The sequence below is a fragment of the Carassius gibelio genome, chromosome B15 (assembly GCF_023724105.1).
Source record: "Carassius gibelio isolate Cgi1373 ecotype wild population from Czech Republic chromosome B15, carGib1.2-hapl.c, whole genome shotgun sequence".
Classification (NCBI taxonomy): domain Eukaryota; kingdom Metazoa; phylum Chordata; class Actinopteri; order Cypriniformes; family Cyprinidae; genus Carassius; species Carassius gibelio.
This window is the reverse complement of record NC_068410.1, coordinates 26,712,888-26,739,848: the sequence shown is the minus strand read 5'-3', so window position 1 is coordinate 26,739,848 and position 26,961 is coordinate 26,712,888. Positions and strand designations below refer to the sequence as shown.

Here is a 26,961-nt window from a genome sequence, read left to right as displayed (position 1 = left end):
TCTTCTGTCAATTTTGACCTTTTGTTTAAAATCGTTTTTTTGTTTGGTTAGTGATCTGGAAAGGAAGCTGAATTTTATTTTCTACACAATATATATATATATATATATTTTTTTGGCCAACTGTCACATTTAGATGTATTTATTTCCTGATTTCAGCTTTCCTGAATATACAGTATGGCATCATATGAAGTTCAGTGCGTGCATTTCTTGAATGGAAATGATGAACAGACTTACTTTACCCAATTGGAATTAAGTTACATACAGATTATATAATGAATTCATTTATTCATTTATTTTTCTTTACCCTCACTTAATGCCATTCTGGAAGATAGTTTTCATCACATGCCACATTTTTACTATTACTTCTTTCTAACTAACTGTTATAGTCTCATTGCAAAGAACTTTATTAAATACATATCAGATAACACTCTAATGCTCAAACATCCAGACATGTTCTGTAATAGCTTAAGAATTCTTTAGATCATACATTAGTCTCTTTTCCTAAAGCCTGGCAGCTGGACTCTATGGACTATAATGCTTGATGCCTGAAGTAAATTTTGGATAAAACTAGAAGGCAACCGCAGAGATCCTATTAACCATCAGGGAATCTCATAGGTGACTGATCTGGTAAACTCTCCATAGACAGAATCTATGCCACACCAATAATGCTCAGCACAGAATATAGAAGAGTGATTTGAGCTAATGGTCTAACGAGCAAACTAATAGTAAACACAAATAATGTCTAAAACAATCCATTCCCTGATTAACCAATCTAAACCCATCATTTAAGATGATTTTCCAGCCTGATCTCACCAGTGCTCAGCTATCAACATGTCAAGATTCTGCATCAAATACCCATGCAAAAATCTGATCTGATGCACACAAATACATACACTTAAGGACACAGACAAATCACTGTGTTCATTCAAGGTGTTTAATTAAGTCATTGTACACAATCCACAAGTCAGAAACATATAGAAAGAACACCTTCAAATAAGGTCAGTTACAAAACCGAAATCTGTGTCCCAAACAACAGATATTCTCCATCGTGCATTTGGACTCGATTTTGCAAAAACTATGAAAGAGATCAAAACAGGGCTAAGAGATACATTTGTGGATTTGACAGTCGATGTACAGCTGTCAGTAAAATCTGTATCACCGTCACTTATGCGTTTTAGCGGCACCTGTTTGATATTTCAGGATCATCACATTTTCACATCGAGTTGAACACAATTGTGCGTTGACCTTCGCCTATCACACAAAGTAAGACAAATTAAAAATGAAACGAAAAACAGAAAATCTGATTCAAAAGAAGGTAATTTAACAAATCCTATTCCGTGCACACAATCTAACCCATTTTAATTAGATAAAGTAATCATTTCGTGGTGGATTAAAGGGTTGCACATTGCCCTCATAAATACGTATAATCTCTGAAGGACATGGCAGCCACAGGTAGCGCCGTTACCCTTTACCACATGACAGGGTGTGATCCTAATAATGCAAGTCTACCTTTTCAGAATCTGAAAGAATTAAAGAACTGTTGCTTCACTTTACTATGTTTCATATGGCTTCCCTGGTTTCCCTGGTTAGCAAAACGGGCCCTGGCTTCTCATGCTATGTATAAACGTTGGTTTTAGGATTGGTGCCTTTGCAGGGATCCTGAGCTACAGCGGCGTGTGTTGATGGTGCAGGTACGAGGGATGAATGACTCGTCTGCCCTTTTGCCTTTGCTAAGTGCTAATCCAGTGTTTATACGGCCGTGTAAGCAGCTGCGAGCGATTAGGAGCGGCGACTCTTCTTATTCCTGAGAGATTAGGACGGATTGTGCAGCGGGTGTCAAACACCCCTGGCAGCACACATGGAGTTTTAATTAGTTCAAGATCCACCCAAAACCAGATTTATAATGCAGTTTTATATAGAAAAAAAGGAAAGCGAACCCTGTTTGTGAATTGAAACTTAAGATGTCTTCTTTTGAGCAGTTTGGAACTACAATAGTGGTTATTAAGAAAAGGACAACAGACTAAAACGGCATCATCTCATTTAACTGATCGTGCCGAAACGAGGGATTGAGCGTGAGCCAGAGCTCTAGAGGAAAACCTGAGCTGGCAATGGAAAAGTGTGGTTGGGACACGGGCTCTGGTGACGGTGGGTGCCGCTCAGAGAGCATTCTGGGATATGTGATGATCATTCAAACAGGATTAATGCGAGATTAGAACGATTGTTTTTCCTGAGCTAATAGGGAGTGAATTTGACTCTTTTGTATTAATATGTAAATCTGTGTAGCTATAAAAATCTTTTGGCGCTGCCAGGAGAGACTCGTTAGACTGATGTTTGAGCGTTATTCTGAATATATTCCCTGTATGCATCCCGAAAACATGTTTGTAAAAGATTCTGTTATCAAATAATTTACAATTCATCAGTTGTTTTTGATTTTCATCTCTATAAAACGTGGGCAAACTTTCAACTGGCTTTTGCAAAAATAATTTACATTGAATAATAATTGTAGAAACACTTAGAACATGTCATTTGGAAAATCTGTCACCTGAGACATCTTTTATTTCTTTTATGTGCACTGGTCCGCTCTGTTTTATGGGTGTTTAATTACCATTATGACTTAATCAAATGAAATATCAGCATTTAATTACTTGATCTCACATTTAAGACGATCAGTGGCAGTAGATTAACGTACATGCCGTCAATTAAACACACAGGTTGCTTAATTACACATCAATTATGTCTCAAAAAACACTTTTTGTAAAACAGTTATTTTCTTCTAAACTGTCTGGCAGTGACTACAGGATGTGTGTAACCATAAAAATACTTTTTGACCACAGTGTCAAAAGTTTGTGCTGAAAATCGAGTGTTGCATATGTTTGTAAAAGATTGCAGTCTGCGTAGTTATTTAGTTTTGGCCCATTAATGCCTGAAATATTAACCATTTTACCCAGTTTTCTAATCTAACCATGCCATTTACATCCCTGCTTTCCTGTTTCATAAAAAAAGAATTAAAAAAAAGAACAAAAACATGCTTTCCATATCATGCTTTACATTAATTGTACAACCCGTTCACTGAAACCCAATTAGTTAAGTTGCATATAACAAAACTTTGGCAAGTAAAGCCACATTTGAACTTTAAATCCTAATTCTGGTCTTTAAATACCCCCTGCTGTGTCCCTCATATCACAGCACTGTAAAAAAAGAGTAACACATATAAACAGAATCCACAAGCTGGAATAAATAAAAAGAAGAAACGAAATCTGACATTGTTCTTTTTTTTTTTTTTTTTTTTGTCTAGTATTCAAACTCTGATATAGGTTTTATAAAAATAGACCGAGGAGAAGAGTGGATTAAGCACATGAAGAAGTTCTCACTTGGGGAAGCAGTCTTCATCGTCTCTGAACTGCACTTTAATGCTGCATAGCTACAGAGGTTATGATTTTGGCAGAGTTATTATTTTCGTAGATCAGAATAAAAGAACTGGATTTCTCGAACACAGGAGAAGGTATAGTTTAAGAAATCGATATGCTTGGTCCCAAGTGTAGGGTGCATTTCATTTCTACCCCACACAATAATGGCTATAGTCCCTTATCATTTACATGTTAAACTGGTCCCGACTATTAGATCTGCAGAGGAATCAAACTTCTGTGTTAAAAGAGACTGTTGAGTCTGTCTTTCAGCCATTACTATTATTGTTTTCTGATTAAATTAAAATTGAGTTGTTTTCCAGTAAAAAATACATCTAAACACTCTTTAAAACTTAATTTTTGGTTTAATTTACCTGATAACTCCTCTCTTTTTTTTATTTAATTGGCGTTTTGTGTTATTTCAGGCAAACTTCATAAAATTAGATGCTACAAAAATACTGTTTAATAAATTGCTTTTTAGAGTGTATACAGAGGGTTCAAAATGATCTTTTCACCATGCTGGAAAATGGCAGGTGAATTTAGAAAATGTAAATATTTATTAATGGCCATGAAATTGAATTTGCATTTGAAATAAATAACAGAAGTTGTAGTTTATATGTCTTTGAATTGCATCACTTTGTTGAGGGTTATATTTTTATTGCAGTACTGTTGCAGTTCCTAATAAACTGGCAAGGAGCTTCGTTTATGTACTTGGCAATCACATTTACCGCTTGATGGGTGTTAATTTTGTACCCTGGGTCTAAATGCAATCGTGTTCTCATCTTGGATGAAGTGCAGAAAAGTCCACGAGTGCTTCTAAGTTTTAACGGATCATTTACAAGCTGTTTAGATTTGCAGTAAAACAAATGTGACCTGCTTTGGACGCCTCCTAATGCGGCCGATTTTATACCGCTCATTCAATTTGGATGTAAGCGACAACATCCATCCTCACACTGACTTCTGGCCTGAATCAAAACTGCGGCTAAACTGCACTTCATGTCAAGCTAAACATAAACACACACTTTCCTGTGAAATACTTTTTTTCTGTAAGAAACGCCTTAGTCAGGACAATTGAGGGCCTCTGCAGTTTCCTCTCTTTCTCTCTGTGTCTCGTCTGACAGTGTTTTCTGTGTCTGCGGTATGTCAGCGAGCTGGTCTGTGTTAGTTGCACTGTGTTCTGTCTACACTGGGTTGTTTTATGTGCACGTGCAGAGAGGAGTCAGGGCGGTGTAGGCACAAGTACGTTCTTTAGTGGGCTGAAAGACAACTCAAATGTTTTTGGTGAGTGTTCGTTCGAGATGTTACACTCTGCTTTAACCCACACTGTGTAAACAAAGGCACACAGTGGATAACCGCTACATACACGCACACACCTACGTACTTGTCATCGATCTTATTTCAGATGGACCAATTCAAAAGGCTCAATGATGTCCTTCCCAGAGTGAGTTTCTCCTTTTATCCACTCTTCCCATCCTCACAAAGTGCAATGCATACATATATGTTTTCTACGTCTCTTCTTTTCTTAATAGCAAAGGCATGCCGATTAAACACGTGACGAGAAGAAAAAAGCTAATAAAAACACTATAAATTGATCCTTTTTCCTAATAACACACACTGAACATCGATTTTTCATTTCAAAAGTCATTTGACAGATAAAGCTTTGTAAACATGCCTTTGAAAGATACCTTTATGCTAATGTTTTGATAATAAATTCATCTGATAGAAACATTTGGATAAATGAAAACATTTCTTCAATTCTTTTTATGGGTGTCCCCATCAAGCATCTATCCTAACACACAAGACTTTCTTTCTTAATCATGTTCACCAGAAAACCATGCTGGTTACTCTTCTCCACCAGATAACCCAGCAATAACCAGCATGGAAATGATTTTCAACAGGGTTGGCTCTCTTTCCCAATAAAGAGAAATAATCTATGTTTTAAACAATATTCTGAAATAAACAGTCATTTAAGTTGATGGCACCAACCTTTGCGAAAAAAAAGAAGGTATAATCTTAAAATGAACAAAAAGGAATCTGCGACTTCTAAATTCTTTCAACTTTGGTCACATACATACATATAAACACACATTCATGCAATACTTGACTGGAGCACGTAACAGTGGGTGTCTTTATGGAAGGGCACACTTTGCGCGGAGGTAATAATCCTCTCCTAGTCTTTTACGACAACCAGAGAGAGATTACAAAAGAAGATGCTAATGATTGTTCAATCAAATGTCAAAGTGAAGGTGCCACTGCTTGTAACCATGTTTATATCCCACCTGATGTTTGTTTTAGGCCGATGCACTGCCAGGAGAGCAAACCTAAACAGTTTTCTTCTTCTGGCACCATCTCAGCAACAACGGTTGAGGATAGCGGGAGGTTATTGTCATGCTACGTTCCCCTGCTAACTATCCTTCTTTTTCTCAAGATGTGAAAAAAGTGGGAAAACAGACCCAAAATCTTTCATTTCCAGTACATTCTGTGTTAGACATCCATCACCTCCCTGTATCGTACCTTACGCTCTTTACCCTTCCATTGATCCTTGTGTTCGATATTAAAAATTCCCTTTTATGTCGTCTTCACATACTGTTCCAGAAGCCTAACATTGTGCAAACTTCCTTAAACATTGTCCTATGTCATAAAGAGGGAGGGAGTGGTTTATGGGAAAGGGGTGTGGCTATGTGGAGCCCCTCCCCCTTTGCAATTATAAACATTTGCACAAGTACCATAACTGCATTCCACTCTGCTCCACTCCTGGTGAATCTCCATATTTAGGTGAATGGAGATCAGACATAAGCAGACTCGCTGGACTGGGTCCTGCCCAGGTTTGGCGGTTGTGACAGGTGGGCCATGTCCTTTTTGCGGATCTCACAGATGGACTTCCTGCGGGCTTGCACACCTCGAATGGCAGCCTTGATTTTCCTCCAGCCGAGGTGGTTGAGCTCGGCAAGGTTGAGCACGACGCAGATCCCACTCACTGCAAACATGAACACTAGGAAAACCGTCTTCTCAGTGGGTCGTGATACGTAGCACTCCACCTCCTTCAAGCAGGGGTAGCGGTCACACTCAAAGATGCCAGGGACACTGAAGCCATACAGAAAATACTGTCCCACCAAGAAGCCTATCTCCAGTGCATTGCGGAACACGACCTGGATTATGTAAAAGCGAGAGATGCCCTCTTGTCGTCGTACCTTGGAGCTCCTGCTATGCAAGAGGCCTCTTGGAGCATTTGGGATCTCCTTTACTTCTAAGCAATCAGGTTCATCCTTTCCCCCACCACTGTCAGAGTGCTGCACCAAAATGCCATTAATATTGCGTAGTTTGCGGGTACCCTCACGACTGTAGTCCTTCTCCATCATTGGGTAGAGGAAGGAGTAGCGACGGTCGCGTTGTTTGGCCGACTGATGCACTGAATAGGTGATGAAGCACAGGCTGGGCGTACAAACGAGGATGATCTGGAAGACCCAGTATCGGATGTGAGAGATGGGGAAGGCCTTGTCGTAGCAGGCCTGGTTGCACCCAGGTTGGAGGGTGTTGCAGATAAACATGGTCTGCTCATCTTCATAGACCGTTTCACCTACGATGGCCACGATTAGGATACGGAATATCACCACCACTGTCAGTAGAATCCTGATAGAGAGAAAAAGAGGGAATGTGATTGGATGTACAATATAAGCAGCCCCCCCCCCCCCCAATTGACGTTCCATTGACGTAATTGGTCCCTTATTTAGGTTACCAGCTAATTAGCATTGCAGATGTTTGGATTTGCTATTCAAAGTAGCGTTTTTCACTTTCAAGACCAACTTTGCACATTTAATTAATGCACTCTAATTTTGAAACACTTCTCCTCTCTCAAGCTCTAATTATAGCTCCTTCTGTGCCGTTAAACTCTGTTAACATGGTAACCTGTGTCGATGCTAGTCTCTATTCTGCTCATTAATTTGGTAGCATGATGGCAGTCTAACCTGTTCTCTTCTATTTCCCTTAGCAACAGTTTAGATTTTACACCTCAGTTGTCACTGTCGTTAGGGCTATTTCTGTACCAGTGTTTGATTGAGCGAAAGAAAGAGAGAGACATGGACAAAGAGAGAGATTAAATATGTTTGTAAGGGAAGGCAGGAGTAAAACAGATTGAATTCATGCATCGGTGGGTCTGGACTTACACTCTACATTTAAGAAGATTGGCTCTGTAAGAGCTTTTGTAAATGGGGTATTTGCATATTTTCTTCTAGGTTCTGTAATTGTGGACATTTGGGTTGCTTTGTGCAAAGTGGAGAGGGTGGATATGACGTGCATTTTCTTAGTCAATCACCTATCCACTTCAACCAAATTTCATAGGCTTGAAAGGTTAGGTTCACACTGAACCCAATTCTAATATGGTTTTCAAATCTGTAGGATGGACTATCCACTCTGTCTTTATGCAAGTAATGAAATCAGATTTATTATTCAGAGAACATAGTCAACATCCAGTTTATGTAATTTTGTTACCAATGACTTTAGCATCAACCTGACTCCAAAATGAGATAAGAGTAGCTGTCGGTGTGGAGATTTTTGAAAATAGATGTGGTTTTTGAAAAGAAAACAAAAAGGTATAAAGCAGTCCCTTAACAACGTTTTAAATAAAATACATATTTGCAATCATGGCAGCAGGACTTCATTATTAATGAATGTTAGATGATGCATAAACTTACATAAATTAACAATGAGTCATGCATTTATTACAGTTAATTAATATTTGTTCATTTCACTTAATACAAATACATATTCTCATTGTAAGATAAGTCATGGAACATAAAGTTAACAACTGGAACATTATTGCATTGAACTGATTATCTGAAACATTGTGTTCTTCAGAAAACCTTTTACTGGATATTTCTTTGTGTCCTCATCCAGAAATGTAGTAGCTTTTGCGATCTCATTAATTTTTTAATCAGAGTCAGCATCACTTGCGCATGCCAGACATCCCAGACACAAACACAGTCAGAAATACTCCAAAAGTGTTAGTGTGCATGGGCAGTAATGAACTACATATGCAGAGGTAAAAACCGTAATCAACCACTTGTATTCTACATCTTATCAATTAAATAAAGTGATATATCAATGATACTGTATATCAGGCAAAGCTGGAGTCTTGATCTTAACTCAGAACCCATCTCATGCATTGAATCGCTTGGAGCTCACTCTCTGATTATACATTATGCATTAGAACAGCACTGGATGAAGTCTTTATAATTCAATTCATTATTATTAACATCTGTGTAGTACATCATGTAGAGTTTGTGAATGTAACATATGACTTACAGTTCATGCAAACACTAAAAGTGCCATAAATGAGTTGACCACTTCTAATTGTTCTTTAATTACAGAAGAAGTAAATGTCTACAGTTATAATATATTACATTTTTTAATAATTATAAATTTGGTTTTAAATGTTTGAGTGTTTTAAAGTTTATCTCACTGGGTGTTTTTCCAATTGAATGGTTTCTCGGTTCTTTCTAGCTCTGTAGAAGGTGTCACATCAGGTGAGTGAATTATGTGATTGGAGCCCTCACTTATGATGGATTTATTCACACTGCGTTCTTGATCCAGCTGTGAGGTCAAAGAGGCAGCTTTAATCTGCACCAGATCAGCCACAGTGTTTTTGTTTTTCTGGGCCCAGCCTGAGTCTGTGTCTGGACATGAGGCAAAACCGTACTCCATGTCCCTCTATTGCAAGTTCTTTCAACTAAAACTTTGATGCTTTAAAAAAATGTATGAAGGCAATTTTAAAAGTGTTAAGAGTGTTTTAATCCAAGTTGTCTGAAGAGAAGATTTATTTACATGATGTTTTGGGGGAGAGAAATCTCTCAGGTTTTAACCGTACATTAAACCATGATTTTTTTAACACTGAAAACAAAATGACACACTGCTTTGAAATGATGGCTGTTAAGGTAAAACAATGGACATCACATGTGCCAGCAATCCTCCATTGCAGGTTTCTCTAACATTTCATCACATGGACATGAAATCCAAACCCGCCAAAGATTAAACTGATTTCTTTGGTGACTTTGATAAGGTGTGCATTTCCTCATTTTATGCTTTTGCAACTCATTGCAAGCACTGTGCCCTTTGTAGGAGTGTGATGTCTCTGTGCAGTTAAGCGTAGGCAGCAAGACTGATTAAAAGAGTCCGTGGAATGCTGGGAGAAAGGGAAAAATGTGAAGGGAATTGCACATGTACACAACACTGACAAATAATATGAGATTTTCGTGAATAAAAAACTGCCAATGTGGTACAAGTTTCATCAGAGGATGAATTATATAATAGCTTCCACACGCAAAACCCACAACCTCTAATCTGTACTAGAGCCAATAGAGGGATTCGTGCATTACCGGTTCTTTAATACCATCCAATAGCTTTAGATTATGTATTCCCCAACCCCCACCTACTCCTCAATCTTCCCCTCATACTTTCTCGTTTTTTATTTTTTTATATTTTATTTTCCTTCTGTCTGGCTCACCTGTTCTATGTCTCTCATCAGTTTCTTTAATCCAAAAACACATTTAGGGGCTATTTTAGTCACAACTACACTGGCTAAAAATACTTTCTTTCTTTTTTTTTCTTCTTTTTTTCTCAAATTATATTTAATGTTTGGTTTAAAACTTTACATTTTAAATGAAGATTAATTAAAACATTTAATATGAATCAGAAATATTGATGTATTTAAGACTGAAACATTAAAACAGTAAAACTGTGACTATTAATAAAAGTAATATGTTAGATGTATTACCTTACTACGCTTGATGTTAGGGACAGGTTTGGGGGTATGGGTAGGTTTTAAGGTGGTTTAAGGTGTAAGAGATGGGTCAAAAGTGTAATTATAAATGTAATTACAGAAATTAATTACAGATGTAATTACATAAAGTACAATGTAAAAACACAATTCAAGTGCATTGTACCAAATAATTCATTCAAATGGTAGTTAATGCAACATATTTTCTTTTATGTAATTCCTCTATGAAAAAAATCTGTTACACTATCAACATGGTAATACAATGAGCCTTATTCACTTGACTAATATTTCTGAATAATACACTGAAAGCACTAAATATGTGGAGAAAAGATCTGTCACTAGATATCAAATGTCTCTAGCACTAGCCTTTAATGCCACTGACTGACTGTGTGTATATTTTAGTAGTAAGGAGGCGTTAAACTGCTCAGTCCGTGGGGGAGAGACCCCCCCCCCCCCCCCATCAGTGGTACCCACAGCATCACTCTGCCTCCTGCTGCCTGTTACCATGGCAACAACACAGGGCAGAAGTCTGGCGAGAACAAGGGAAAGGGGAGTGAGAGAGTGATTTTCACTTGGTTATATGATAAGAACCTGCTATATTGAGAAGTCGCAGAGTATTCAGATTCTATTTTGGCTCTGGCAGCATTCTTGCTGTTTCACTGCCTCTGATAGCAGCAATTACACTGGCATGCTGATGACTCTGATTAAGACAACACAGAGGAGCCTAGAGGCACAGAGAAGCAGGATGTTTTGACACGCATTCTTCCTAATGCAACAAACCATTACATCATTCAGTTTCACACAACTCTTTCTGTGCCTGCTGCTTCAGAAAACAAGGATAGCAAAGAAGGAAAAATGGAGGAGATGGGGAAAGGCTGTCTCTCCTTTTGTCATTTTACTGGCTGAATCGATGAAATCTGCAAGCTTGTGTTCCAGTGCACTTCTAGCTTGTGGCATTTTCAGCTGTGGATTGTGAAGTGTGACTGGGATCTTTTTTTCCATGCATAGCTTACCATAGTTTAAATTACTGCATTAATTAATTGTCTTAACGGTTTAATATTCCATTTAGATTTTTCATCTTGCCATAACGCATACACAAAGGTCTTTTTGCATAATCTATGGGTGTATAAATGCATTTTATACATGGCTTGGAGGGTTGGGAACTGCATTATTTCAAAATTGCATTTCAGTATAAATTACTACTTGCCTACTAAAATGAAATCAGTAACATACTGCAAAAATAAAACTGCATGGACTGGATTTACCAACCTGTCCTCCAAGACCTGAATGTCTTCTGAATACACAACGCTAAAAATTAAAATTGTACTGTTTTATCTCAGAAATAGCAAATAATTGAAACATTTTCAATAATAGTGATAAGGTAGCAATAGTTTGAGCATGACTGTGGTGTAGAAGACACTATGAGCTGAAGACTGGGTCAACAGAGATCCATAAATTATTTTGGAATAGCAAATCATTTTACACTTTATTTGAGTATATAGGTGGAATAGTGGACTGAATGCAGTAGTTTTTCAGAAATTATAATGGTTCATTTTAAAATATAGTATTACTTCCATATATTTTCGGGCATGAATAAAGCAGAATATTACCTCTACTTTCAATTTCCCAGGTCCATCTTCCTGTGTTGAGACAGACCCACATCACAATTGCTAGCTTTCTCACATTATATTATCAACATATTTTATTTTTTAAGAAATGTTAATCAAATTATCCGATCTCCGAGTATTTTTATGTAATTTATTTGAATATAATGCATCAAACTGACTGTACATTTTGGAAAGATTTAATGCTAAAAACCAATTCAGGGACCTGTTTCATTCTTATTTTATTGTGTAAAAAGAAATATATGGATAGAATTGGATTTTTAAGAATCAGTTCTCACTATTAACTAGCATGCACATTACTAGCATATATTGGGTGTTTATTAATAATTATGAAGCACTTATTAATGTCTTATTCTGCATAATCATATTTTAGACCCCTTTACCTAAACTTAACAACTAACTTACTAACTATTAATAAGCAGCAAATTAGGAGTCTGTTGAGGCAAAAGTCATAGTTAATAGTTAGATAATAGTGAGAATTGGACTTGGAATTGGAAAATGTCATTGTTAAATGAAGGAATTCTGCAAAGAATCACAGTAAACTTTATATAATACTGTAATGAAAACAGATTCTGCATCTGTCCCTATCTCTGTAGTTACCATCACCCAACAGAAATTCTCTGAAATCACATTGAAACGTGACATTTTGATATTTCTTATGTGAGACTTAACTGTTTGGTATCATGTTTATACCACAGTACCATGGTATCCATCACTACAGTATTTCTGTAAGGGACTTCCTTCCACAAACCCAGCAGAGACCCACATGCCCTTATATAGAGAGACAGAGGATGGCTAGGCTCCATATCTGTCCTCTCTCAGCAGAAGGACAGAGGAGAAAGAGAGGAGAGGAAGGTCTCTACGCAAGCTTCGTGCCAGGATGGCCATCCGTTTACCCCGCACTGACTTCCAGAATCCTGTGTGACACACATGCACATACGCAGACACGAGTCAGCAACAGGAAGTGGCCACTGAGCGTTCTGGGTCAATTTTGATCTCGTACTCAAAAAGATTTGCGTTTACTTTAACTGAGTGATCACAGGTCGTTTTATGTATTAAAGTGAAGCGTCTGTGAGTATATCTGGCGGTGATGTATGTACATTGCATAACCTGGGTTCTGGCGAAGTTTGCAATGTTTTCTCTCTCTCAAGCTTTATTGTTTGAATTCTGCAGGTCTGAAAAACAGCATCCCTTAGGATACTGCTATGCTTATGTACGCTCCGTTTGTGTGACACTGAGTGGAATTATTCAGGGTTTACGCACATCTTACGCACTCATCTCTCGCTGTGAAGTCATATCCTCCCTAGAATCTGCCTGTGTTGCAAGACATGGGATATTTGTACTTGATATCTCCTACTGAATGACTAAAAGCATTCCCTCGGCCAACTTGGATAATGATGTACAAGAAAATAAACTAACAGTGCTACTTTTGCTAGTGCACCTCCTTAGATGAGCCATGTACATCTGCATTTCAGCGTAGTTGTTGGTTTACATTTTCTGCAAGAGTTTACAGTACACTTTTAAGTGGTCCCTAGGTGCAAATTCCAAGGCTTTGTCCACACTAATCCGTTTTCGTTTGAAAACTGAAACATTTTCGTTTCGTTTTGGCCTTCCAATCACATGGAGGCGACGTTTTTGTCAAGGAAAACTGATCTTTTTGAAAACACTCTTTGTAATGCGGACTATGAAAACAGAGGCTTTTGAAAAACGTGACGCATGTTTAGTTATGTGATACATATTGTACCAATATATATATATATATATATATATATATATATATATATATATATATATATATATATATATATATATGTTAAACTACTATTGTGCCAGTTATGTGCTATTCACAGTATTGCTGCAGTTAAAAGTTTACTCGCGATTGCTGTTTGCGGCAAAACACGAGGGTAGTTGCATTTTAGATCTGACATACAATCGTGAGTGCGACCTGAATGCGTGGTGAGAGATTTTCCTAAAGAAAATGATCCTGTCAGAAGAATACCACGAAAACCTTTATTTTCTCAGTGAGCTTTTTTTGAGGCTTTACACAAGGGCAGTAAAGCGAATTTAACGTTTTCTGACATTTCAATGTGGTTGAGAAACTTCTGGAAAATGCTTGAAAATGAAAATGCCATTTTAAAATGTATCTGTATTAATGTAGACATAGCCCAAGTTGAATGCAACACACAGTATGTCAGTCTTAAATGAACAGAGATGGATCTGTCAACATCTAATGAGCCAAACATCAGTTAAAGATTTCAATACTAATATTGATCCTAGTAGGAAGGTTAGGGTATTTGTAAAGATCATAGTATCAGCCACATGAAGAAACCAACGCTTTATCACATATTTACAGTATGAGATTTACTTATCGCATTATTTACTGCAATACCAAACCTAGACTACACCTCCATCATCATTCACCAGGATCATCACAAACCCATGGCTCAATACAGATTTATTAAAACCAAGTTGATGTTTGTGCATTTTTGTAATGTGTAAGAACAAAAATCACAAATTAGTTTCAATAGTCGTTGCAGACTTAATACTATTTTTGCTTTTCAAGACAAAGACCCCAGTAATCTTTGAAATGTTTAATAAAATAAGACTAGATTTGCCAAGACACCTTCTTCTGCCTAAACCAAGTCAGATTTTCAATATGAAGGGTATTTTGATTGTCCAATTTAGAAATTTTACTAACTATAAGTAACTGTGTAACTACGTGTCAATTGTACAGAGTAATAGCAGAGTGTCTGTTTAATATCTGCTCACGATTTTGATGGTGGTGCACTACAAACATTCTACTGCTTATAAGTAACTTCACAAGTACTTCAACTTATTCTACCAAACCTATTGCAAGGTTACTTATCTTTAAAGTAGACTGTTGAAATAAAGTGTAATTAAATGATACATTTTTATGTATTTTTATTATTTTAACTGCTTCTGTTTTTATTTTAGAAACATTTGCATGAAGTGATAAGTGTATTGGGTGCATATGGTTGTTGCTATAGAGAAGTATTCATGCCAACCCTCCTACATGTTTTCACATATGAGAATGTGTGAGTGCGAGTGTGTGCATACTTTTTAAATTACGTATATAATGCGACAGGAGGCTGACGTGACCCTGAAAGAACGCTTGTCTCACTGATATGATGTGTTAGTAAATGGTGACACACTGTTGGGACAGCCACCTCTGTTGTGTGTGTGCAGTGGATGATGAATGTGTGTGTTTGTGTGTGAGTTGTTCAGTCTCGTTCTTGGGGGTTGTACTCACAGTGTCACCTCTAAACCTTGTTTTGTGTTATATAGGTTCTGACAACCATCGTGTGCTTCTCCTGTCCTCACAGGACCTTCTTTCCCTTATTATTTCATCTTCCGTGAGCAGCTTGAGGTTTTGATGTGTTTCAGAGCGATGAGATGCTGATTTATGCTTTACTTGTTCAGTAGAGGCAGTTAGATGTCATCCCAGATCCCATAAATCTCACACCTCAACTTTAAAATCTGACTGTAAAAATGATACTGTCTTCTTTATTATGACTGTGTTGTCAGAATATGTGTGATTTATTTCCCATGAAGACATTTGCTAGGTGATGTGCTACCGTTCATCATAAAGCTTTACACTTTGAACGCAGCACAGAAGCCACTTCTGAAGTGGTATGTTTTTTTAGAGGAACAAACCCCTTTAACTGCAACCGTTTCAGGTTTAGAGATTTAATTTGTATGGAACCAAAGCCACATCAAATCCTTCTATAATACTGAGGAGAGGCAGAGGTTGCATACTTTTGAAGTGTTTTTTTTTTTTTTTAACTCTGCAATGTAAAGACAGCATATTAATATGTTTATTATTAATTAAATGTATGAACAGTATTTAAATATCATTTGCACATATTTAAAGTTATATTTAAAAACCAATGGCATTGACAACAAATGGCTTGATTTGAAATGTAACAATTCAACCATATATAATATATATATAACATATGAGCCTGTCCTCCAACAAAAAATGACCATGCTAAATTATGATTTATTGAGCATATACATTTTCGTGCATGTTTGTTCCCTGGGACCGAACCTATGATAGCATGATTACATATCAAGGTATAACACAATAATCTACTAACTGAGCTACAAAAAACGCAAACCAGAGGGCAAATAAAAGAGTACAAAACATTAATATGAAAACGATCTTTTGCCGATAGGGGTGCAATTGTAGTATACGCTCTGATGGGTCGTATTTCTGGGATTTGGACAAACGACCTATACGAGCGTATTGGTTGGAGGACAGGTTGCATATATAACATATTTTGAGTTTGGGACAACATGAGGGTGAGTAAATGATGACAAAAGTCTTACAGATTTGGAATAGCAAGGATATTGTGACACAATTTTTAATTTGGGGGGTGAACAATGTTTTAACAGCTTGAGCTTTTACATTCAGAAGACACTTCTATATGCACTAGAGTAATTTTTAATGTTTTCTTTGGTGGTAAATGCTTCTCATTTTACTCTATCTTCTGAGGGTACATTTACACGACAACGATGTAGTCAAAATGGAAGCGTTTTCAAAACAGTTTGCGTTTACACATATCCGCAAAAACAGCCAAAAACGCTGTATTAAGTATGCCAGGCCTGTAGTTGGCGCTGTCACCTTTTTAGTAAACAGTACCTGTAGGGAAGTGACAATTTATATGTTGCGTATGATGTGTCTCGACTGTTGGTTGTAATATTGGTGAAGTAAATCAACACTTTGCTGAAGAAGTTTCAACAACAGCACCATGTACTTCATTGTTGTGTATGTTTGTTCGCACTTGCCTTTAAAATCGACACTTCTGCAGATGTCTACATACCTAACACATACTACCCACGCAACGTGACAACACCGTTTTCAATGATTCCTTGGTGTTTACATGGAAAGAATAACTGTGGCGTTTTCAAAAACTTGCTCTGAAACCCATTTTCAAAAATATGTGTTTTCACTCCTGAAACGCTGTTGTTGTGTAAACGAACAGACAAAATACACAAAAAGTTTCCAGTTTTTGGCTGAAAACGTTGTCGTGTAAACGGCTACTAAATTACAAATCACGCTTTGGCATAACGTCTGTCCTCACTGTGTAATCTTACTGTAACAGAGATTGAAGATGATTGTGTCTACAGTATACATTTGTAGTGTCTAATCTGAATAAAACCTTTGTTGATGCTGAGAGGCAAGCGGATTGATGATTTTGAAATGTGTGTCATAACACATCTCCTTCGAGGCTTCATGTTATTTCTTTGCACAGAATCAAATGCATAACCAATATAATCCAAGGGCTAAAAGCAACAAAGAGATGAAAACATGGATTGAGGGCTGAGAGAGACTGGAAAAGCAGAACGGATAACGGCCAACAGCCTGTGGTTCAGGAAGTCTCAGTGTGAGTCAAGTCACGCACAAGTGTGTGTGTGTGTGTGTGAATAGAGCTGTAATGAATCTGTAAATTGATGTTTAAATATGTATAGAAATGATATGGTATGAATTAATGACTAAGCAGTCAAATATGACTGGATGGTGTGATGGACATCCGAAATGGAAAGTTAAATCCACCGTGATTAAGGTATCAGTCTCTAAAAATACACACGGATACACATCGAGAAGCCAACATGATACCCAGAAATCTGTGCAGCTATAAATACCCTATTCAAAAGTGAGCATCCCTCTGCCAGACTCACTCTGTAGTGCAGAACAATTGAAGCGAGGGGATGTGACGGGTAGGGCTTCAGGGCATTGCTGTCTCATATTTTGTGATCCCTTCCCTTTATGATGGGATTCAGTTGCTTTTGTTGGGAATGACTAGTGCGTTTTCCGTGAGATCAGGTTAGCAGTAGTGCGTCCTTCAAGAAAAACAAAACAATGCAAAGGAATTTGCCATGTATGCATGTTCAGTCACCTCACCACAGGCTAAAATTAAATTACAGTATTATAAATATATAATCTAAAGAACAGTAGTGACAGCAGTTATCATGAAACTTACCAACTCACACATAAGTGCCTCTGTATATGCACCATTTAGTCCATATACAGTAAGGGCTTTAGTTGTGGACATTGTCATCTAAATATTTTTTTTTTCTTCAAACAAGTCTAAAGCACACCTTGCACACCAAACCAGTAAAAAAAAAATAAAAAACACTTTGATTTGAATGACACTATGTGGAATCAATGTATGATCTATTTACACTCTGAAAAGGAAACTCTGCAGTTCTTGCCATACAGGGCTATTTCTGCTTGGTTTGGCACTATTGGTGCAACATAATGTGACCATAATATTTTAATCCCATTGAATAATATTTTTTACGTGAATGAAATGTTAAATTAGATGTCACAGCTTAAAATGCATTTCTTCGTAATCTGTCTGACAAAAACATTTCTTCCACTGTATCCATAAATATTCACTGTGAACTGTAACAGCACAGCCAACTGTCTACTACACATCTTACGTGTCTATTTCAAGACATACTTTGCTGAACAGTAGCTTGTAAATGATATGGCTGTTTAGAACAAAAACCAGTTGCCCACATCCCCAACTCCCTTCCCTAAATGGGAATTTAATTGCTCCAATAAACTTTGAAGTACTGCAAAATAAATGATCATTTAATTCTGAAATGATGTATTAGGTAATTATATTAGCTCAAATGCTATAAATATATCTGAAGCACTTGGAATTACATGAATTTAAACTGGATTTGAACATTTTCTAAAAATGTAAGCAAGCGTATTTGGAACAAATCAAGGTATCAGCCTGATGTATGTATTATTTTCAGTACTATAAAGATGCATGCTAGTACCCATCATGCCCCACTGAGGTACTGTAGGTAAACAATGCATTGTCTTTTGTTGCATGAATCATTCTGTGCTCTCTTGTCTTCTACAAGCTTTGTAGAATTAGAAATAAACAAATAATAATGTTTTGAATATATATTTAGATCTGAATAGATATTTAGATATTTAAATCTGGAGCCGTACATTCTTGACCATGCAAAATTCTCATGGAATGTCTCATTGGAAACATGTGTCTCTGACTACATTTCTGCTAAATTCTAAAACATACCTTTACATACAATACATATAACTCCAATTACACTGGATGCAGTAAAACTCTGACAACTTTTATTCCTTTTCACACACATTATGATTTACAGGGCCAGAGTTTTGATTAAGAAAGCCTAGTTCTCACACCATTCCACGCACAATATAATTTTTTGACTCACTGCAGTGTCATTGCTATATGGTTGTACTGTGAGGGGGAGAAAGCACATCTTCAGGTCTCCTACAAATCCATTAACCTCCTTGTAACAGCTTACATCAGAAAACTACCCACATCACCTCAGTAATGCCAAACATAATGAATGAAACAGTCCCTTGAGACTAAGGCATACCCTGTGAGGCGTAGTGTAATTCACCATTGGCTGCCAAGCAGCCTTCGCTCACTGAAGTGTGAGTGTGGGGGCAGTGACTGGTGAATGAGATCTGATCAGGGTAATCATTCATATTCAGCCTAATCTATGCACGTTTATGAAAGTGTCGCTTAATGTCTGGCCAGCCAAATCAATGCCAGAGCTAACAATTGCAGGTGGAAATACATGGCAAATGCCCAACCTCATTCATCATTTGGTCTCAAGAATGGAATGGAGAAAGACAAAATCTGTTGCCATGGAATCAGTGTGTATTCTGGGATCTAGTGTAGAAATGAACCAGACCCTGCTGGATGAGGGAGAGTGGTCCATTACATCATGGCTCTGGATGGTCAAGACCTATAATGATCATATGATAAACGACGAACTGTCAGAAGGCGAGTCACCAAAAACCTGAATGCTAAGCATAGGTACATGACTGTTTGGAAGTCTAATACCATTTCACACCCAATGTCTCCTGGCTGACTGCCTAAATGTACACTGCATCACAGTGTTTGTCTTCAAGATAATTTGATATGACAGGCTGAAACTAATTATTGTGTTTTTTAGAAAACTGCATTAGAGATTTAAGTCCAGGGTACTTGCGGACAAAACAGTGCACACAGAAAAATGACACCTCAAATAATGTCAATTAAACCACAATTAGCTTTAACATTAAGCATCAAACAATACATCTTTAAAAAAAAAAAAAAAAAAAAAAAGATGCAAAAAAAATTATATTTTTAGCAAAATACGAATGAAGAAAAGAATGTGAGGGGCTAAACTGGAAGAATAAATAGCATCACACGAGCAGGCGATGTCACTTGAGGTCTCACAAGCTTCAGTGGTTCAAGCATTGGATCTACTGAAGCTTGCGACTGACCAATAGGCGCTCACGGTGCCTGCAGGATTAACTAAAAGCTCAGCCGCGAGGTCATTCTCTCTTCACCATAAGCCACCATTATGGAGCGATAACGCCATACAGTAGTGGTTCTTAATCCTGGTCCTGGGGACCCACAGAACTGCACATTTTGTATGTCTAATGCTCCTGAATCAAATCGTCAAGCTCATTAGTAGAAATATTTATGGAGCTTGGTGTGTCAGATAAGAAAAGACAAAATGTACAGTGCTCCGGTCCTCAGAAACAGCATTAGGAACCACTACAGAGGAATACCTGTAATCCACCAATGCATGCCATTTCTTTTTTTGCATTTTAAATTTTTGCATTTGGATCATGGATCATCAACTTGTATCTGATCATTTGGAACAATCTGTCTCTGTGATGCCAGTTTTATTATTTGCCAGGTGAAAATTATTTATATAGCACATTGCTTAATAATCTTTAAATACTACCTTATAAGCCACATGGTTTAAAGAATCATTCATATCCAACCTCATCTCACGGAAGATATATCTTTTTGTACAAAATGCCGATTTCATATGTACACTGTGAATTTTATAAAAACGTACAATTGTTAGAAGAAAAGCATGAAGGGCCACCCTTAGCCCCACCCCTAAATGAAACCGCAATGAAACAAATATAGAAATGATATCGTACAAGTCATACAAATTAGTCACCAATTTGCTAAAATTTTACAAATGCTACAAATTGCCATGACATTGTTTGAGTTTAACACATTCTATCCCTACTATAAGACAGAAACTGACAAACTGGGCTGTGCAGACAAACAGAGTAACAGTGTTTACACTTTTCAGACATTCTTAATTTCAATTGTCTCTACACATTAAACTGGGAGAGGAAAACGTATTTAACATTAAAAAATAAAATATTAGAACCTGATCAAAGGTCGCTGTAAATTATTACTTTGAGAGAACTGAACCAGATCATTGCATTGATTTCGCATTTCTTACCTTCCAATCATTGTAGAGTGCTGCTGTACAGCGGCCTCCAGGAGGCGCTCTAAAATGGTCCACTCTCCCATGGCTGGGTGCTGAAGACATCAAGGGATCACTGGACACTATAATGGACCCCCGCCGATCCTTCACGTACACCTCCGAAGAAACTCTACAGTCTTCGTGGCTTTACCCTTTGAGGTAGTCAGCAACAACAGTCCTACAAATAGTTCCGTTGACGTCTCAAGAAGACACGTGCTCCCATGGTTTCACCTTATTTTGCCTTCAACAGTCTCTGTTTATTGGTTTGCTTTCCTTTGTTGGGTCTGAAGTACTCAAGACGGCAGTTATCGGAGAGCTGTGCTTGTCCCTGAATGCCCTGGCATCCTCAAGTGCTTCAGCTATCTGCACTATCTTTTCCCTTTTCTCAAGCAACTCTTCAGCTGCACAGCTTTCTCATCTAAACACACACACTCATGAACAAGCTGCACCTAGCCCTTTTTGTTCACTAATAAACACACACACTCTCTAACACACACACACACACACAACCGTCCTCGTCATGATCTCTCGTAATCCACCAAGCACGTTTTCCAGGCAGTACTGGTAGCACAATCAGACCCGCTCACGCATACACACTCCACGCTGCAAATTAAGCACTGCCAATTGCACATCTCAAACACATTTGGACAAATCAGTCAGTTTCCTCACTTTCTCTTCTGTTTCCACAATGTTGCTTCCTAATGACTCTTTCTAGCCTTGGTTGTATTTTCTTGTTTCCTCCTCACCAGCTCAGCTTCAGTGTCTTTCCTGCATTTTTCCCCCACTGACAGTTTTCTCTTCCCCAGTTCACTCGCTCGCTCTGCCTCCCTCTGCCCCTGCTGTCACTATGAGCCACTGTCTTGGCCACACTCTCATTTTCTGCTTTCCTCTCCCTCCCTCCCTGACGTTCTCTCTGTCAAGCCTGATAAGTGTGCCGCCTCCCTCCCATCTCTCTCTCTCTCTCTCTCTCTCTCTCACACACACACACACACACACACACACATACATATGCAAGTCAGTGTTCTTAAATTGTTGCAGTAGTCACTGCATCATTGGCACCAACTGATGGCATCCTTTATTTAAACAGTTCTTCTTTGAATTAACCCTGTTCATTCACCTTTCACTCTACAAGCCTCTTTCTCCGTCTCTCATGGGCACCTGGCTTGTGCGTGTGTCCAGAGGATTAGTGCGAGCAATCATCACACTACCCCTCCTCGGTTTTCCTCACATCCAAACACCACACAGCCAACCAAACTCTTCTTTTTATCGCAAATCCCAATCCCGATTTTGTCTGTCTCTCACAAAGGAGGAAACAGACGTGTAGCATAACAAAATAGTGTACTTTTTTTTTACACTCACACTCGGAGTAATGATAATCTAAAGACAGAACGGAAATGAAAAATGGAAAAAAATAAATTAATTAAAATAAAACAGAGCAGCTTTGCACAACAGATCAGCTTCAGTTTTACAAAAACCATCAGTTTTACAAAACAGAGCAGATTTACAAAACCTTTACACAACAGAACAGCTGTTCACATGTACATGATAAAATGTACACTGCTGCTTTATAATATAGCAGACTTACACAGCTCTACACCATTTTTACTTTACAGAGCACCTTTACACAACAGATCAGTTTACAACACCTTTACACAACAGAACAACTTTACACCACCTTTATGTAAAAGTTTTACACAACAGAGCACTGTACACTGCTTCTTTATAACAGAGCAGACTTCCACAGCTCTACTTTTACTTTACAGAGCACATTTACACAACAGATCAGTTTTACAAAACAGTATATTTCATTAAAGCTGCGGTAGGGAACTTTTGACGCTCTAGTGGTTAATAAACAGAACTGCTTGCGTCTTGTGGAAGAACATCGTAGCCGGAGCTACTTCTCTCTGTTTATGTCTATGAAGAATCACAAAGGTACTGGGTTACTCCGCCGTGGTACTCCCGAAGCAATCTAAAATAGTCTGAATATAAACACTTATTATAGGTGCACCCTAGTGATTCAGGACAAGCTAAAAACACGGTTTGGAAAATGGATTCATGGTGTACTCGCTTATTATAAAAAAAAATTCTACATTTTGAACACAAACAAAGTTACGGACCGCAGCTCTGATTGGTTATTTTTTACCGGGAGCGATGGAGTATCTGCACATGGCAATAGGACACTGGGAGGAGCCAGAGGAGCTTGATTTTTTCACAGATTATCTGTCTCATATTCTACTGTCAGGATATAATGACAGGATTAATAAATATGTAAAAAAAAATATTTTTTTTACAAAAGTTCCCTACAGCACCTTTAACACAAAAGAACAGCTTGACATGAACACATTTGAACAGTTACCCACCACTTTTATGTAACAGAGTAGGTTTACTCAACAGAGCAGCTCTACACCTCATTTACTTTACATATACATTTACACAACAGAACCGCTTTATGCCACATTTACTTGATTGAGCAGATTTACACAACAGTTAAAACACCTTTACAGATTAGTTTTACAAAACAGAGCAGATTTACAACACCTTTATACAACAGAACAGCTACACATCTGAACAATTTTACACCAACTTTATGTAACAGAGGAGACTTACAAAACAAAGGCTCTCTACACCACATTTACTTTACAGAGTACATTTACACCACCTTTACACAACAGATCAGTTTTACAAAACAGAGCAGATTTACAACACCTTTACACAACAGAACAGCTAAACATCTAAACATTTTTACAACAACTTTATGTAACAAAGGAGACCTACACAACAAAGGCTCTCTACACCACATTTACTTTACAGAGTACATTTACACCACAGTTACACCACCTTTACACAACAGATCAGTTTTACAAAACAGAGCAGATTTACAACAACTTTACACAATAGAACATTTGTACACAACATTTACAGCGGAGAACATATGTATCGAACGTCACCATTTTTCACAATAAATATATTTGCTTAAGGTGCTATTCACTTGAAATTTTCACCAGATGACGGTAATAACCCAAGTAATCCATACAATCAAATAAGACAACACTCATACTTCACTAAATAAATAAAGTTAACGAAATACATAATACATAACATTTTATGATATATTATTGATTGTCTTTGTCGCTAAGGTTAGTTGCGAAGGGTTTTGCTTGGTGATGCATAGAACAGTTGGGTGAAGCGGCCATAGTCGTGCTGTATCGTGAATAAAACAACTGCTATCCAATCAGAATCGAGGAATGGAACTAACCATTTTATAATACTTGGTACAAAAGTCTTTGTTGGTAATGACAGCTTCAAGATGCCTCCTGTATGGAGACTAGCCGCACACATTGCTCAGGTATGATTGTGGCCCACTCTTCCATACAGTCTTCAAATCTTGAAGGTTCCATGGGCCTTTTCTATGAAATCTGATCTTTAGTTCTTATTTTACATTGGATTTAAGTCAGGTGATTAGCACCTTTATTTTCTTTTTCTCAAACCAATTGAGAGTTTCTTTGGCTGTGTTTGGGATCATTGTCATCCGGAAATGTCCACCCTTGTTTCATCTTTATGGTATAGTAGGCAGTGTTCGAAATGTGTCAAAGCTCTTTTGTGTCAAAGCAATACTTTGATAAAAAATAGATAGGGCTATGTCAAATATGGTTTCTATTTTAGTTTTAATGAAAAAACCAGGGGTTGAACGTGTTAGTCTACAGTATTGTTCGTTATCTGGCTCGGCTCGGTGTTCATCACAGCAGTTCAGTCAGTGTACTGTTTGAGTAAATGAATTACTCCGGGATATTGGTTTGTTTGAACTCAGAGGGAGTGTCAGCCACATTAAAAAAGTTAACAGCTTAAGTCATTTGTGGATTAATGTGTATTGGAGACGCAAACCGTTTAAAATGATTCAGTTTGATTTGGTGAACTAGTTCAAAAAGATCTGGTTACATTGAATGATTAGTTCGCGAACCGGATATCAATAGACTTGAACGCCCTCACAACAGACCCGGAAGAGAAGACAATGCTGAATAAAGTCATAGGTTTTCCTATTTTTGGACCAAAATATATTTTTGATGCTTCAAAAAATTCTAACTGACCCTCTGATGTCACATGGACTACTTTGATGATGTTTTTCTTACCTTTCTGGACATGGACAGTAGACCGTACACACAGTTTAATGGAGGGACTGAGAGCTCTCGGACTAAATCTAAAATATCTTAAACTGTGTCCCGAAGATGAACGGAGGTCTCACGGGTTTGGAACGACATGAGGATGAGTCATTAATGACAAATTTTCTTTTTTCATTTTTCGAACTAACCCTTTAATATGTACACATTCGGACAATTGTACACCACCTTTATGTAACAGAAACAACAGAGCACATTTTTCATGACAGAACAAATTTACAAACCTTAAATAACAACTTCACACCACCTTTATGTAGCATGGGTTACACGGAGTATCTGTACATTACATTTAATTTGCAGATTACACAGCATTTACACCAACTTTACACAATTGATCAGTTTTTTACAAACCTCTACACAAAAGAACAACTTTAGACCACCTTCATAAAACAGAGCGGATTTACACAACAGAGTAACTCTACATTACATTTAATTTAGAGCACTTTTACACAACAGATCAGTATTGTAAAATAAAACTACTTAACATAATATTTACACAACAGAACAGGTTTACAAACCTCTACACAACATAACTTTACACTACCTTCACATAACAGGGCGGGCTTGTACAACAGAGCAGCTTTACTCCACATTTACCTGATCAAGCAGCTTTACACAACAAAGATACAGTTCCTTTTCACAGCAGATCATTCTTTACAAACCAGAGTAGGTTTACAACACCTTTACACAGCAGAGTAGCCTGCTTTTGGCTTCTTAACTTGTTAGCCTGTTGTGTCAGTTCAATCCTCATGACACTGTCCACTTTCTTTAATTTTGTTTTGACAAATCGCACTGATGTTGCAGTATAGGCAATTGTCCTGCAAAGTGGACATCACTGGGTGTCCCACAATTTAAAAAGAGATTCCAGTCTGAAGGAAGCCTACTGTAAATGTGAAGGGCAATGAAAACGGTATAGGGAATATGAGTGCATCAATTGTTTTCTTTCAGTAGCAAACAATGTGCCAGTTTGCCTCAATTCACCCTACTGTAAGATGTCTTACTTAAATATAAATGTTACAGCAGCATAATAAAATAGCTTGTTGTCTCTGTCACTTAATATTAACCAAACAACAAAAGAAAATACTAATACTTCACTGCTCTTCTGAATAACTTTAGTAACTTTAATAGCAATCAAGGTACTGTAGATATGGTGAAGATGACTTAAATATGTGGTGCATATTTGTCCAATATTGTTTGCAATTTCCTTTTTTTTAAATTAATGTTTCAACTCATTATCTGTTGACCTTGAAACTGCTTTGAAAGAACAGATTAAGGGGTTGGGGGTCATTTTGGGGTTTACAAATGCACTGACAAGGGACCGCTAATAAACTTTTGCTAAGAGCCCCCCAAGTCTAAGAGAAGATAATTTAATGACTTATAACACTTCTATAAATGTTTTCAAACCAGTAACTCAAGGTTCAATTACTGTGTCTGTCATTAACATCCTTCACAGATATAAAACGCTTAACAGGAACTTACTGAAGTGGCATGTGCAACAGGACAGGATTAATGGAGGGACGCTCCGGCGGACAGCAAGGATCAGAGATGATGACCAGGGCAGGCATCTCTTTAGGTAAGATTACATCCCCACCCTTGATTGCATGATAATCAGCTTTGCCTGCACATTGCTACCGGGGAGAAGCAAGAGGAAAAGCCCTTATTTTCCC

The 26,961-nt window shown here is 37.6% G+C and overlaps 1 protein-coding gene across 1 annotated transcript; it reads right to left on the bottom strand.

The window, feature by feature from the left end:
- Positions 1-920: 920 nt before the first annotated feature.
- On the bottom strand, positions 921-21,980 carry LOC127972564 (gap junction delta-2 protein). The gene is made up of 2 exons (XM_052576168.1): positions 21,096-21,980; positions 921-7,034 (listed from the first exon to the last, which is right to left on the bottom strand). The coding sequence occupies exons 1-2, from the start codon at positions 21,164-21,166 to the stop codon at positions 6,191-6,193; spliced, it is 915 nt and encodes a 304-aa protein (XP_052432128.1). The 5' UTR covers positions 21,167-21,980; the 3' UTR covers positions 921-6,190.
- Between the last annotated feature and the right edge of the window lie 4,981 nt (positions 21,981-26,961).

Bases quoted from the DNA above. Each gene is read 5' to 3' on its own strand.
- LOC127972564 (XM_052576168.1), bottom strand. From the start codon at position 21,166: ATGGGAGAGTGGACCATTTTAGAGCGCCTCCTGGAGGCCGCTGTACAG. The intron at 7,035-21,095 runs GTAAGAAATGCG...TCTCTCTATCAG, and splicing joins CACTCTACAATGATTGGAAG to GATTCTACTGACAGTGGTGG.